Genomic DNA, 14123 nt, shown 5'->3' on the forward strand with positions numbered 1-14123 from the left:
CGGCAGTAGCTTGAAATTAACTTGCGGTTCAGGTGGCTTTCAGGGTTAAAATGAAACTTTTAATCAACTTAACGTCATTGCCTGACAGTAACCCTAATAGCCACTTTAGCTTGAAATTGACTGTAATTTGACATTGAAATTGCCTGAAATTTTTTGTCCGAATTTGCCGACGATTTGACAGCAAAAGTTGGAAAGAAAAATTTGCGGTTAATTTTTCCTCAATTTAGAGGTAAATTTTGACTACACAAAAAAGTCGGTAATGTTCATTCATACCACTTCAGACGGTAAGCAAATTTATACATAAAATTGTCTACAATTTTACGGTAAAAAATTACTTTACAATTTTTTAAGTCAAATTAACAATTAATTGATGCAAAAATTTGCCTGAAAATTGACGAAAAATTTTTTTCTAGTCACCTTTTGAAGTGAATTTGCATTCTAATTCGGGTAGTAAATTTACCTCAAATTGTATAGCAAGTTGTGTATAAATTGTCGTCAAAAACGGAAAAGTCCGAAAGTGACGGAAATTTGACGAAAAATTCAACGAAACTTTTGTACAGTAAGCTTTTGCTCAAGCAAACTGTGCTATTAGGGAAAAAGTCCGACGTTGACGTATATATTTGACGTTAACTTTAAAGGGAACTGTCGTTAAACAACTGCAGCTCCTTGTTTTATAAAAATTGATTAATCAGATTATGATATTTAGCAGTACAAAATTACTATAGTTGTTAACAAACAATTTTATTGTTTCTACAAAATAATACTATAAACAATATAGGCTCACGTGTCTTAAATTATAACTCGATTTCTAATAGTGTAGATTAAAATCATTCTCAATCAACACGACAAAAAAAAGACAAATCCTACCAAAAACAGATTCTCTGTATAAAATCGCGCCAAGTACACGTTTAAAATTTTTTACAATTAAGACAAGATTCTTTTTACAAAAAAATGAATCAAATCGAAAAAATACCAAGTACCTAATATAATTCGAAATCATGGAAAACATTTTCATAGAATTGAACAAAAAATTGAAAAAAAAAAATTTCAATGTACTTGGTGTGCCTATAAACTGGAAAAAAAGAATATCATTCAATTTTATTGGAAAATAATTTATATGCGAAATCAATTCTAAAAATTTTGCTTGAATAAATTTAGTAACGCACACCAAGTACATTGAAATTTTTTTTTTTCAATTTTTTGTTCAATTCTATGAAAATGTTTTCCATGATTTCGAATTATATTAGGTACTTGGTATTTTTTCGATTTGATTCATTTTTTTGTAAAAAGAATCTTGTCTTAATTGTAAAAAATTTTAAACGTGTACTTGGCGCGATTTTATACAGAGAATCTGTTTTTGGTAGGATTATTATTTCTTTAAAGAAAAAAAATTTTTTTACCATCATTAAATAATAATGAACAAGCTTAGAAATTATATGATAGATGTCTCTGTATAAGGATATTGAGGTGGTTTCTACCCTCCATAGTTCTTACTATACCATTTGTATATCATCGAGATCAAGATTTCGATAGCTCAACAATCGAAATATTCGAAATCGATTGCATATTCCCAACTCTTCCAACGTCCAACAACTAAATATACCATTCAGCACCAGTGAGTGTGTTGTGAGTATTGATTACTTCCAAAAATAATTTAACGTTAAATTAATTTTTAATAATAAGTTTGTTATGTTTATTATAATTATTTAATTTAAATAAATAATAAATTAATTAATCAATAGATTTTTAAAAAATAAATAAGAAAAGAAGAAATTAAATAATAATGTCTAACGAAGAATTGCCGAAAGGATGGGAAAAACGACTCAGCAGATCTACCGGTACGTTTAATAAATGAAAAAAAAATAATTATAAAAATATAAAATAAAATATTAATGTTGAATAATTAAATATTATTAGGTCAACATTATTATTTGAATATTTATACAAAAGAAAGTCAATGGGATGTGCCAACTAAACCAGCACAGCCTTGTGACAATGGTGATGAACCTGATGAGGTTCAGTGTTCACATATACTTGTAAAGCATCAAGGTTCGAGACGACCGTCTTCCTGGAGAGAACAAAATATTACAAGATCCAAAGAGGAAGCACTCGATTTAATTAAATGTAAGTTTTTATTTATTTATTTATTTATTTACATTTAATTTCTTATAAATTAAATAAATTTTAATTTTATTTTAACAGCATACAGGGAACAAATAGTGTCAGGTAAAGCAACATTTAGTGAATTAGCATCAAAATACAGCGATTGCAGTTCAGCAAAACGTGGCGGTGATTTAGGTCCATTTGGTCGTGGTGCTATGCAAAAACCCTTTGAACAAGCGGCATTTGCATTAAAAGTTGGTGAATTGTCTTCTCCAGTGGATACAGATAGTGGAATTCACATAATTGAAAGAACCGCTTAAAACTATTTAATCAATTTTTTTTAGGTATTATTATTATTTTTATTACTATTATTATTATTATTATCATCATCACACAATATTTTACAAAAAAAAATTGCAAAAAATCGAGTTCTATAGTTTAATTGATTTTCTTCATTTATTTTTGATTTCGATATTCAAATATTTGAAAATTAAAAAAAAAAAAAACATTTATATATATATGTATTTTTTTTTTTTTTTTAATACAATTTTATTGGTAATAAATTCTGTCGTGTTAAACTACATAAAAAGAAATATCAATTGAATTTTTATTTTCTTTTAATTTTAAATTTATTACGTCGTATTTGATAAACTAATTATTAAATGATCCATTTTGATCTACAATAAAAACTTGAATATCTAATACTAATTAATTATTTAATGATATTAATTGTAATTATTATTTCTATATTATTTAAATTGTTGTTAGTATAATTCTGGAGCTGATCCGTATATTAATTGTAATGTTGATATACGTATATTTGAAGATAACTCGTTTGTTGATTTAAATAATTGAGTTGTTTCACGTAATTTTGATGTACAACTCATTAGTCGTTGTACTAAAAAAATTAAATAATTTATTAGTTGGTAGATATATTTATAAATATTAATAACAATAAGTATTTAAGTATAAAGAAATTAATTAATAATATTAAGAAAAAAAAGTAATGAAATATTTTACCTGGAAATTTTTCATTATTCCTCTGTTAAATTAATTTAAATTAATTAATATTTAATTATGGGTAATATTTAAAATGATTTATTTATAAAAAATTTAACCTTATAGAATTTCCAGAATTTTCTGTCATTGTTATTGGTTGTCTCAGGGCTTTGTGCCATATATCCGATAGTTGTTGTTCTGGTGCAATCGCGTAGTCGCCTTGTGATTTTATTCGATCTTCTCTTTCTGATTTCATCTCTAGAACTTGAGTTTGGCGACTAGATAAAGAAATATTATTATAATTATTATTATTATTACTTTTTTAATTTGAATTAATAATACCTCAACGATGGGTGAAGGTCATTTTCCAGCTGTATCAGCGGTGAGTCCCAGCCAACTTCGTCTTCTTCGAATTCCGAACCACTTTCGATGTGAATGTCAAAATAATTAAAAAATAATAATTTCAGCTACTTTAATTACCATTTTTTTTTTTTTATTAAACAATGATAATATTAATTATTATTATATTTATATATTTACCTGCTCATTTCATCTTTTAAATCTCTATAATATTTAACAGTGTCATCATCCCCTGGTTGACTATCATCACGATATTGCATTATTGTTTCAACCATTTTAAATCCATCTGGGCGTGAATAATCTTCTGGTAATTGTTCATCAATCTCTGTTAATCTTAGTCCCGGTTTATTACGACGTAAATATTTATGAACTTGTTGATTATTCATATGAACCTATTAAATATAAAATAATAATTTTTATATATAATATAAATAAATATAAATTATTGTTTTTATTTATTTACATTTTGTGAAAATTGAATAAGATCAGCTTGTCTTAATTTTGGATGAATTTCATCTGTTTGTGATGGTTTTATTTGACGAGATATTTCACGTTTATACCATCGATGAACAATTAAAATAGCATCTTCATTACTTACACCTTCATTTATTAATGCTTCACGTGCATCTGATTTTTTATCATATTTATTTAATATTTCTTTGAATTTTTCTTCAAGCTCTGAACCGAATTTTTTTCTTATTGTATATCCACGGAAATCTATTATAGCAATTAAAATCATTGTTTTTCATTTTTTTTTTTTTTTTTTTTTTTATATTAAAAATAATTTAATATTTACTTACTACTTTGAATAATAACTGCAGCATTATCTTTATTTACTTTTTCAATATTATTTATTGATGAATTTTGTAAAATTTCATTATTTTCTTCTCTCAATTGTTGAATAATTTTAGCAGAATTATATGCCTGATGAATTGGAGTACTAATATGATGTTGATTATCAATATCAACTTGTTCACTAATACGTTTTCTTAATAACCATCCTCTAATATGTCGTTGTAATGTAACAACTGAACATGCCAATTGCCATTTTTCTTTTCTATAATGAATTTTAGCAAGCCATCTTCTTACACAAGCTTGTACCCTAACAATTTTTTTTAATTGTTCTTCATACATTTTAGATAAAAATTCAACATGATAATATTTTAAAAATACTTTTGTTTTACCTAATGCCCAACCATCTATTTTTAAACGTATTAATAATAATCGACAATTATCACGATTAGCAACAACAATTTCATCCCATCCAAATGCTAAAAAACAATAACGTTTAAGAAAATCAGCAAATAATATGCGATGTGAAAAACCATTTTGTCTTATACGTATTGTTTCTAATACACCACTGTAACGTAATTGTTTAATAACTTTATCATTATCAAATAATTTTTTAGTTGAATTATCATTTGGTTTAATACAACGTACAAATTGTGGTGTACCTGATACCATTTTTTGTAATAAATCCATTAATGAATAACGAAAATATGTTGATATTGTTTGTTGAACACGTGATTGTGATGATAATGCACGATTTGAATATTTTTCATGTGTATTATTATTGATATAATTTTTTGTTATTGGGGTTGTTGCACTATTATCACATGTTGCTGAATATAAATTACCAGTTTTAGTAATAGGACATTGAAATAAAAATCTTATCATGTCATATTGTGATTGACGTATTAATTGTATAACTTCGGGTGGTAAAAAATTACGATTTTTATCAAGAAATCCATCAGCTTGATAAACAACACGACCAGAAAAATGATTAACAGCAAAACATATAGCATCTGATTTAGGACGTACATAAAATTTTGATTTAATATTATTATGAAATTTTTCAATTAATGATTTATCATTAGCTCCTGGAAATCTTGTTTCTTCATCTAATAATGCCAATAAACCTAATGGTTTACTTAATAACATATCTAAAACAGGACGATTATCATAAAATTCAATTAAATCAACAGGAATACCTTCAGCCATATATTCTTGTTGTTCCCATGTAAAAATATTTTGATTAAAATAAAATTGTATTTGTTCATTAGCAATATTAATACATAATTGTTCAAATGAATTTTTTTGAAAATTTTCAAAACCAAAAATATCTAATAAATATATTGTTAAAGGTTCATAATTCATTGTACGATTAAAACTGATATGATTATTTATTTGATTAACAATCCAATCAAATAAACGTCCATATAAACCTTTAGCCATAGCATCTCGTGTTGATTTAGCTTCATCAATAGTATTATTACGTGTTATTGTTTCACCTCGTGTTACAACAGATATTGAAGTTAATGTTTCTAATAAATCATAAGATTCAATTCCTAATAAATTAGCAACATTATTTAATGGTTCAATATCAACAACACTTATTTTATTATCATTATTATCCTCATTATCTTCATCATCATCATTATTAATTATTTGTTTAAATTCAATATTACCAAGATTTAATATTGCTGCAAGTACTGAATAAATAGTATCAACTTGATTTTCATGAAAACCAATTATTTTAAAACTTTTATTAACTTGATAATATTTATTTATATTTTTATCATCATCATCATCATTATCTTTATCATTATTGTTATTATTATTATTATTATAACTTAAATATTTATATAAATTACGATGTTGTAAATAATCAATATTAAATTGTTTTAATCGTCCATCAGCATTTAAACCCTCAATAATATAATAAAATATATGAAAATTACATTCACCGATAGTTTGTCTAACAACACGTGATTGTTCAAGCAAATATACGGCAATACGTGCACCAGTAACTTTACCACCTTTTGTCATTGTTAATTCTAAATATTTACCAAAACGTGATGAATTAATATTAATACCAGTTTTAGCATTACCAAATGCTTCCATTATTGAATTTATTTCAAGTATTTGCTCTTCAATATTACGATTTGGTGCTTTACTTAAATAAACTAATTGTTTAAGTAATAAATTAGCACTTTCAGTTTTACCAGCACCAGATTCACCACTTATTATTATTCCTTGATTAATACGTTGATGAAGTAAAGCTTGATAAGCTGAATCAGCAACAGCAAAAATATGCGGTGGATTATCTGATCTTGCTTGTCCACGATAACGACGTTGTTCTATTGATGTATATAATCCAAGATTACAATAAGGATTAATAGCTATTAAAATATCACCAATATATGTATAAATTTGTTCATCTTTAAATCTTTGTTCTAATTGTTTAATTATTATTTCTTCATTAAATGAATCTAATGCCGCTAAATCATCAAAAAATATTTTTTTTGGTTGTGCTTTACGATCTAGTTTTAATTTACCATGTTTCGTTGTTACTTGAATAATTCGACGAGAAATATTATTTAGTGATTTTTTATATTCTATTTCTTCTTTAAGTTGTAACTTTATTTGTGGAATCATAAAATTTATTTCATTTAATAATGGATGTTCTTTTAATTCAGTTGCGTATGGCCGATTTTCAAGATCTTTTACTAAACATTCGGCTATAAAATCTGATAATTCTGGTGAATGAATATCAGGATTTTTTAAACTTGGTGGTGGATTACGGGGAATTTGAAATAATGCACGCATTGGATGTAATTCAGATAATGGTGGATCACCTTCAGCCAATTCAATTGTTGTTATTCCAACTGACCATATATCACAACGGCAATCGTACGTTAAATCTAGTTGTTGCTCACAAGCTATTACCTGAAAATAATTTAATTTTTTTTTAAATTAATTACTTGAAAATAGAAATAATAATTAATAATAAAAAATGAAAAAAACCTCAGGTGCCATCCAATATGGTGTACCAACAGAAGTATTTTTTCTTGAAATATCTGTATCAAGATGTGTTGATACACCAAAATCAATTAATTTAATATTTCCATCTTCAGTCAATAATATATTATGACCTTTTACATCTCGATGCATACAATTATTATTATGCATATAAACAAGTGCCTCAACAGTTTCTTTTATTATATATGCTATTTGATTATCAGTTAAACGGCTTCCACGTTTTTTAAGTCCCTGTACAAGGTCTGTTACTGATCCTCCAGTACAAAGCTATATTCAACAATATAAAAATTATTATTATTATTATTATTATTTATATTATAAATTTACCTCTAAAACAAACCACAATTGATTTTGGTCATTCAACGAATCAACTTTTTTAAAATATAAACCATAAAACAATGGTATATTTGGATGACAACCCATATCACGTAAAATTAAATATTCTTCTTCAATTTCTTCAATATTGTCCGCAATATTTTCTAATATTTTAATAGCTACACGTGTATCAGTTTCTTTATCATAAGCTGAATAAACTTCTCCATAAGTTCCTTCACCAATTAAATCTTGTAACTCAAAACGTTCACTTGGATCGGGTAATGAATCAAAATCAATATGTTGACTTAAATTACTGTATGCCAAATTATTAGATGGATTTGCCATTTCTAATTTAAATTATTTAAATATATTAATTTTATTTAAATTAACAGTGTTATAAATATATATATTACAAACCAATAATATCCATAGTGAATATGATATTACCACCAATAGCTGTGAGCTAAAACTGAATTTACTTTCGTTATAATAAGATACCTAGTAAACGCTGAAATTGGATCATACGTAATATGAGGTTGATATATAGAACATGATAAAATACTAGGTTTCTTAATACGAGATATAGTTTTTACTGCTGAGGTGATGGTTTTTATATATAATCAATTAATTGATTTTTTTTTTTTTTTTTTAACTTTTTATACTTAAAAAATTGTTTAAACGCCTGTCATTATTCATTATTTATTATCAATAATAAAAATTTATTATCATATTATTTATTATTGATAAATTATATAAATATATATATATATAAAAATTGAATAAATTGAGTACATAAATAAACAATAATAATAATAACTTTAATTCATGTTTTGATAAATCCAAGGTAAATAATTAACAACATTAACATAAACTCCTGGAACATCTTGTGCACAACCGATTCCCCAACTAACTAAACCAACAACGCTCCATTGTTGAGTACTAGATTGGCATACCAATGGTGCACCACCATCACCCTAAAAATAATTTAATTAAAAATAATAATTTAAATATAAATAAATTTATATATATATTAAAAATTTAATTATTACAGTGCAAGCATCTTTTCCAATTTCGCCACCGGCACACATAAAACTAACTTTATCTAAAATAAAAGCCTGACCCAATCTAGTGTTGCGAAGTTTATTTTCACAAGTCGACTGATCGACAATTGGCACCTCAACCTGTCTTAATATATTTTGATAACTTCCAGTAGGTCCAAAAGCATTTTTACCCCAACCAGTAACCCAACATCTTGTTCCAGCTGCTGGCATTGATGTTGGCAAACACGCAGTATTAATATGTGGACTTGTATCAAGTGGTACAATTCCAGAAATTTTAATTATTGCAATATCATTATAAAGTGATTGAGAATTAAAATTTTCATGAATTTTAACACTCGCTGGATTATATTCTTGATATGGATATGGTTCATTATTTTCTATACCATTCCAATCACCAAGTCTTACTTTAAACTGAGTATTTCTGTAAATTTCAAATATATATTTGTTAATATATAATGATGATTATATTTAAAATTTTATATAAGTTTACTCAACGGATATGTTACAACTTTATGAGCAGCTGTAAGAATATGTGTAGGTGAGATAAGTACACCTGAACCGATGTACTCATTATTTAATTTTAAAAGGGCAACTTGCCAAGGATATTGTCCATACTTGGCTATTCCTTGTGATTGAGCTGGTGAATTTGTTATTTTTTGTATTCCACATGAACTTGTTAAATAATTTCCTGATGTACCACAACACAAGAATTGACCTGATGGACATCCTCCTTGTGTACCCTATACATAAATTATTATAAAAATGATAAATAAAATATAGAATTTTTTTTTTTTCTTTATTCTCACCTGATTGACAATTCTTATGTCTATTGAAGGTGCAGATGTCCATGATGGTACTGATTGACACAAACCTTGGGTAATACAGTTACAATTTGAATTAACTCGTGCACTTGCAGTTGTTGCTATTTATAAAATATAAAATAAATAATTGTATTGAGATTTTTATTTATGATAATAATACATGTATAATTATTCTCACATGTTCCACTAAAAATGATTCCATCATGAATTGATGGAGTTTGGGCAAAAGAACAAACAAATACTGTTAATAGTGTAAATTTACCCAAACGAATTCTACTTAATTTTATCATTTTCTTTTAACAAAAAAAAAATAATTTAATATTTTAAAAAATATTTTGTAGAATCTATAATTGAATTATAATCGGTACAATAATATATCACAACAAGAAATAAATTTTTCACTACTAAACACTCAGTTTTATACATCCTCAGGTCATTACTAGATTATTATCATTTTTTTCCGTTTTTTTCTGTTTTTGATTAATGTTATATATGCAGAATGAATGAATAATGTTCCACTTGAGTTAATTAAAAAAATAAAAGTAATACGTTAGAGGTATTAACAACTTGTTTCTTCACACTCTGTCATATATAATAAGAGAAAAAAAAAAATAAAAATTAACGTAAACGCATCCAGCCGCGAAATATATAATAGCTCCGAGCTCGGCCTTCTCTATTCTGGATTTTCCCCGTTTTACTATAGTAATTATAACAATTATATATATATTTAAAAAATATATATATATATACACACTAATTTGTTGAATTGAGTATATTGTTATCGTATTAAATCTGTCGTGTAAAAATATAAAATAAGTCATAACTTCCGATGGGAATTTTATATTTCGTAATCTCTATTTTCTTCTTTTTCGCTAAATATATAATTGATAATTACCATTGTTGTTGATGTTATTATTATTATTATTATTATTATTGTCATTAACCAGTAAAAATTTTTTTTTTAGGTCAAAGACAAAAAATAATTAATTTTTAATTTCATAGTGTGTAAGATAATAGAAACAATAGTTTATAATAATGAATAATTATTTTTATCTGCTTGTAGTTAAATAGTAGATTATATGATTAATATTACAGTTTATTTACCGCGTCATCTTGTAGTAGATATTTGAATTTAAAATTTTTTTCTCTTTTTCCGTATAGAATGTATGCGGAATATTACATAACAACCACGTGATCTGTGTGAAATGTAAACGCTTCGGCTGTTCGGCTTCGGCACCATTGACTCTTCTGTCTTTACTAGTCTACTCTGTTCTACTCGGCACATTTTTTGCTCTTAGCCAGAATTATACTATCAGACTGTTTGTGTTTCAGACACATTAAAAAAAAAAAAAAAAATTCAATTGAAAATCTCTCTTTTTCTGTATTTGTTCTAAATGTTACTTTCTGATTCTGAGCATTCTCAATAAATACTTTTTAACCTAAAAATATATAACTAAATATGGCTAAAATTATAGATCCAGTGTTGGGAGTTAGCCTCAGGTACGTTATTTATTTATAATTATTGAAATTTTTAATTGTTGCAATGTGTTTAATACAACATTTAACAGTTTTATAAAAAAAAATGATTTAAAATTTTTTTTATCAAAGAGATTTAATGTCAGATGATGGTATGGTGTTTAATTTTGGAAATGAATTTGCTGAAAATAACGACGATGATACTTTTAAATTTGATCAAAATATTGATTTTACGGATGATGAGTTGCTTAAATTCATGAATCTTGAAATATCAGATGACGAAAATGAAAATGATAATAAACAAAGCGGTAATAAGAATGATGATGGTGATGATGAAAATTCTAAAGTTCCAATGTCGCCAGGTTTTAATTTTGATAAAATAAAAGAAAAAATGATAAATTTACGTGATGATGGAAAAGTAAGTTTTTCATTAAAAAAAAAAAAAAAAACTAATAAAAATATTAATAATGAATTATTTATAATTTAGATTAAAAAATTAATTCTTAAAAATGGTATTGGAGAAACAGTAGCTAAAGATTCACAAATAGTTATAAAATATTCAGGTTATTTAGAAGGTCAAGATAATCCATTTGATTCAACTTATCAACGTCATTGTGCTGATCGTTATCGGTTAAATCGTGGCGAATTAATACATGGTTTAGAATTATCAATTCAAAGTATGAAGAAACATGAGGTATCAGCATTTTTAATTGATCCTGATTTAGCTTATGGTGAAATAGGATGTTGGCCAAATATTCCTGGTAATTCAGAAGTTTTATTTATCGTTAATCTAATAGATTATGCAGACAATATTGCTGCTGATGATTACGAGTCACTTGAACCAGAAGAACGTAAAGTATTTAATAAAATTGAAAAATTTATTGAAAATTTATTATTGATTGGTGCCGATAATTATAAACGTGGACAAACAAAACGTGCAATACGTGATTACAAACGTGCTATTGATCGTTTAGAAGAATCAAAATTTAATAATAATAATAATGATGATAATGATGAAGAAGAACGTTATAAATCATTAATATCACGTGCCTATCAAAATTTAGCACTTTGTTATAATAAAGAGGATATGCCACGTAAAGCTTGTATTGCTTGTAATAATGTTATTAATAAAACAGCTAAAACTTATTTTCATTATGGACGTGCATTAATTAAAATGGGAGAATATAAAGAGGCATTAGAAAAATTAAATCTTGCATTAGAAATGAGTCCACGTAATGATGAAATAATGAAAGAAATTGGTATTGCTGATAAATTACAGCGTAAAAATTTAAAAACTGAAAAAGATATGTGGTCAAATTGTTTGGGTATGGAAAAATTAACATCTGAAATTAAAAATATTGAATACAAAAAAATAGCTAATGAATTTTGTAATAATTTTATTAACAATAATGATGTTATAAGACAACCATTACCCGATGGAATTGATTTATTACTTAAAGACTCTATAAGAAAAGCAGCATTATTATTGGATATTAAAGTTACATCTGTCAATAAATATGGTAAAGAAAGTCTTTATCTTGAAAAATCTAATTATCAGTAATTAAATTTAAATATTATAATTCATTTTCTTTATAAATTTATCCAAATTTTATTATTCATCATTACAATAATGTATTATTTAATTTATTATTGATATTACATCAACATATATAAATTATACAATGAATATAATAAGAAAAAAATATGTAATAAGTATCATTGTATTGAAAAGAATAAACAAATTAAATTTAAAAATAGGTATTACGTTTTTTTTTTATTCTTGACAAATGACATAAAAGGACAATATCTTTATAAAATTATTGTATTGCGATAGTCAATATTAAACCGTTGAAATGTTTATAGCAACGATATTTATTACTACCGGTATAAAATTTATATATATATTTTTCCTTTTTCATTAATTAAATAAAATAATAATATGTATATTTTAATAATTAATAGGATTTTTAAATATATTAACAAGGGATATTATGTGTATGTGGTTACAAGATAATATTCAAGATTTAACTAAAGAAAAAAAATTAATCGATACATTTGATCCATTGTCTATTGAGAAAAATTACGAATTAATATTAACTGATCCATTGGAAGCAATGTTAGTGCCGGATCAAGATATTATGTTTCATTTATTTACGAGGAAGAATCCTGATAATTATTATTTATTAAAAATATATGATAATAATAGTTTAATTAAATCATCTTTTAATTTTGAATTATCGACAAAAATAATAATACACGGTTGGACTGATAATTTTAATGTTAATTGGATTAAACAATTACGTAATAATTATTTATTAATTGATGATTATAATATTATTTGTGTCAATTGGTTTCCTGTTTCTACAAAAGAATACAGAATAGCTGCTAAATTAACACGACAGGTTTTGTTTTATTATTTTATCATTATTTAAAATTAATTTATTATATTTATAATAATTTTAGATTGGTGAATATGTTGGTGAATTTATAGATTATTTAAAGATAAACGGTAATATTTCATTAAGCATGATTCATATATTGGGACACAGTTTAGGTGCACATATTGCGGGATTCGCTGGTAATAAATTGTCAGGTAAAATTGGTAGAATAACTGGAATGGATCCGGCACGTCCATTATTTGAAGCCCCGATACTTAAAGATACGTCTGATAGATTGGATTTCTCTGATGCTATTTTCGTTGATATTATTCACACTTGTGCGGGTACTGTCGGTTTTGTTAAACCTATTGGACATGTTGATTTTTATCCAAATGGTGGTACTTTTAGACAACCTGGTTGTCCTGTATTTATAACACGTAATTATTTTATTATTTATTTAATTTTTTAGTATAAGTAATAATAATAACAACAATTTAAATTATAATTATAATTATAGAATATTGTAGTCATGGAAAATCACATGAGTACATGTCAGAATCAATAATACATCCTGAAGAATTTATTGGTTTAAAATGTGACAATTGGAAAAATTATAAATTAAACAAATGTTTTGAAAATAACATAACAGCCACAATGGGTGAACATATAAATACAGATACACGTGGCATATATTTTTTGGAAACAAAATCAGATTCTTTATTTATAAAATACGATATTATACCAAATACATTTTCAATAATTTAATTTTTATATTATAATAATAATTA

The 14123-nt window shown here is 25.3% G+C and overlaps 5 protein-coding genes across 6 annotated transcripts; 3 read left to right on the forward strand and 2 right to left on the reverse strand.

Annotated features, from left to right (window-relative positions):
• Window positions 1-1520: 1520 nt before the first annotated feature.
• Window positions 1521-2679, forward strand: LOC130674800 (putative peptidyl-prolyl cis-trans isomerase dodo). Its single transcript, XM_057480222.1, has 4 exons — window positions 1521-1626; window positions 1743-1838; window positions 1918-2124; window positions 2203-2679. Exons 2-4 carry the CDS (start codon window positions 1784-1786, stop codon window positions 2421-2423), a joined length of 483 nt encoding a protein of 160 aa, XP_057336205.1. The 5' UTR covers window positions 1521-1626; window positions 1743-1783; the 3' UTR covers window positions 2424-2679.
• On the reverse strand, window positions 2661-8246 carry LOC130674797 (myosin-IIIa). Of its 2 annotated transcripts, XM_057480218.1 has the most exons (10): window positions 8017-8240; window positions 7612-7946; window positions 7270-7551; window positions 4263-7191; window positions 3926-4179; window positions 3643-3854; window positions 3445-3525; window positions 3222-3380; window positions 3124-3145; window positions 2661-3001 (listed from the first exon to the last, which is right to left on the reverse strand). In XM_057480218.1, the coding sequence occupies exons 1-10, from the start codon at window positions 8027-8029 to the stop codon at window positions 2990-2992; spliced, it is 4299 nt and encodes a 1432-aa protein (XP_057336201.1). In that variant the 5' UTR covers window positions 8030-8240; the 3' UTR covers window positions 2661-2989. The 2 variants fall into 2 exon arrangements, with proteins under 2 accessions (XP_057336201.1, XP_057336202.1); XM_057480219.1 differs by lacking the exons at window positions 2661-3001; window positions 3124-3145; window positions 3222-3380 and having other exon boundaries at window positions 3451-3541; window positions 8017-8246.
• A 150-nt stretch (window positions 8247-8396) lies between these two features.
• On the reverse strand, window positions 8397-10407 carry LOC130674964 (phenoloxidase-activating factor 2-like; the record flags this gene model as incomplete). The annotated part of the gene is made up of 5 exons (XM_057480419.1): window positions 8397-8573; window positions 8649-9081; window positions 9156-9400; window positions 9467-9582; window positions 10377-10407. Coding segments are annotated over 5 exons (981 nt in total), but the record flags the coding sequence as incomplete, so codon positions are not given.
• A 265-nt stretch (window positions 10408-10672) lies between these two features.
• On the forward strand, window positions 10673-12631 carry LOC130674798 (inactive peptidyl-prolyl cis-trans isomerase FKBP6-like). Its single transcript, XM_057480220.1, has 3 exons — window positions 10673-10981; window positions 11090-11375; window positions 11445-12631. The coding sequence occupies exons 1-3, from the start codon at window positions 10941-10943 to the stop codon at window positions 12516-12518; spliced, it is 1401 nt and encodes a 466-aa protein (XP_057336203.1). The 5' UTR covers window positions 10673-10940; the 3' UTR covers window positions 12519-12631.
• Window positions 12632-12730: 99 nt separating this feature from the next.
• Window positions 12731-14100, forward strand: LOC130674799 (pancreatic lipase-related protein 2-like). The gene is made up of 4 exons (XM_057480221.1): window positions 12731-12841; window positions 12920-13359; window positions 13421-13772; window positions 13853-14100. Exons 1-4 carry the CDS (start codon window positions 12811-12813, stop codon window positions 14098-14100), a joined length of 1071 nt encoding a protein of 356 aa, XP_057336204.1. The 5' UTR covers window positions 12731-12810.
• The last annotated feature ends 23 nt before the right edge of the window (window positions 14101-14123 follow it).

This window comes from Microplitis mediator, chromosome 9 (assembly GCF_029852145.1).
Source record: "Microplitis mediator isolate UGA2020A chromosome 9, iyMicMedi2.1, whole genome shotgun sequence".
In the NCBI taxonomy this organism is placed as follows: domain Eukaryota; kingdom Metazoa; phylum Arthropoda; class Insecta; order Hymenoptera; family Braconidae; genus Microplitis; species Microplitis mediator.

Coding starts and splice junctions, on each gene's coding strand:
- LOC130674800 (XM_057480222.1), top strand. CDS start 1,784: ATGTCTAACGAAGAATTGCCGAAAGGATGGGAAAAACGACTCAGCAGA. Junction 1,839..1,917: donor ACGACTCAGCAGATCTACCG/GTACGTTTAATA, acceptor AAATATTATTAG/GTCAACATTATTATTTGAAT. Junction 2,125..2,202: donor AGCACTCGATTTAATTAAAT/GTAAGTTTTTAT, acceptor TTATTTTAACAG/CATACAGGGAACAAATAGTG.
- LOC130674797 (XM_057480218.1), bottom strand. Junction 3,855..3,925: donor TTATTCAATTTTCACAAAAT/GTAAATAAATAA, acceptor TATATTTAATAG/GTTCATATGAATAATCAACA. Junction 3,381..3,444: donor GACCTTCACCCATCGTTGAG/GTATTATTAATT, acceptor TTCTTTATCTAG/TCGCCAAACTCAAGTTCTAG.
- LOC130674798 (XM_057480220.1), top strand. CDS start 10,941: ATGGCTAAAATTATAGATCCAGTGTTGGGAGTTAGCCTCAG. Junction 10,982..11,089: donor GTGTTGGGAGTTAGCCTCAG/GTACGTTATTTA, acceptor TTTTTATCAAAG/AGATTTAATGTCAGATGATG. Junction 11,376..11,444: donor ATTTACGTGATGATGGAAAA/GTAAGTTTTTCA, acceptor TTTATAATTTAG/ATTAAAAAATTAATTCTTAA.
- LOC130674799 (XM_057480221.1), top strand. CDS start 12,811: ATGTTTATAGCAACGATATTTATTACTACCG. Junction 13,360..13,420: donor CTGCTAAATTAACACGACAG/GTTTTGTTTTAT, acceptor TAATAATTTTAG/ATTGGTGAATATGTTGGTGA. Junction 13,773..13,852: donor TTGTCCTGTATTTATAACAC/GTAATTATTTTA, acceptor TTATAATTATAG/AATATTGTAGTCATGGAAAA.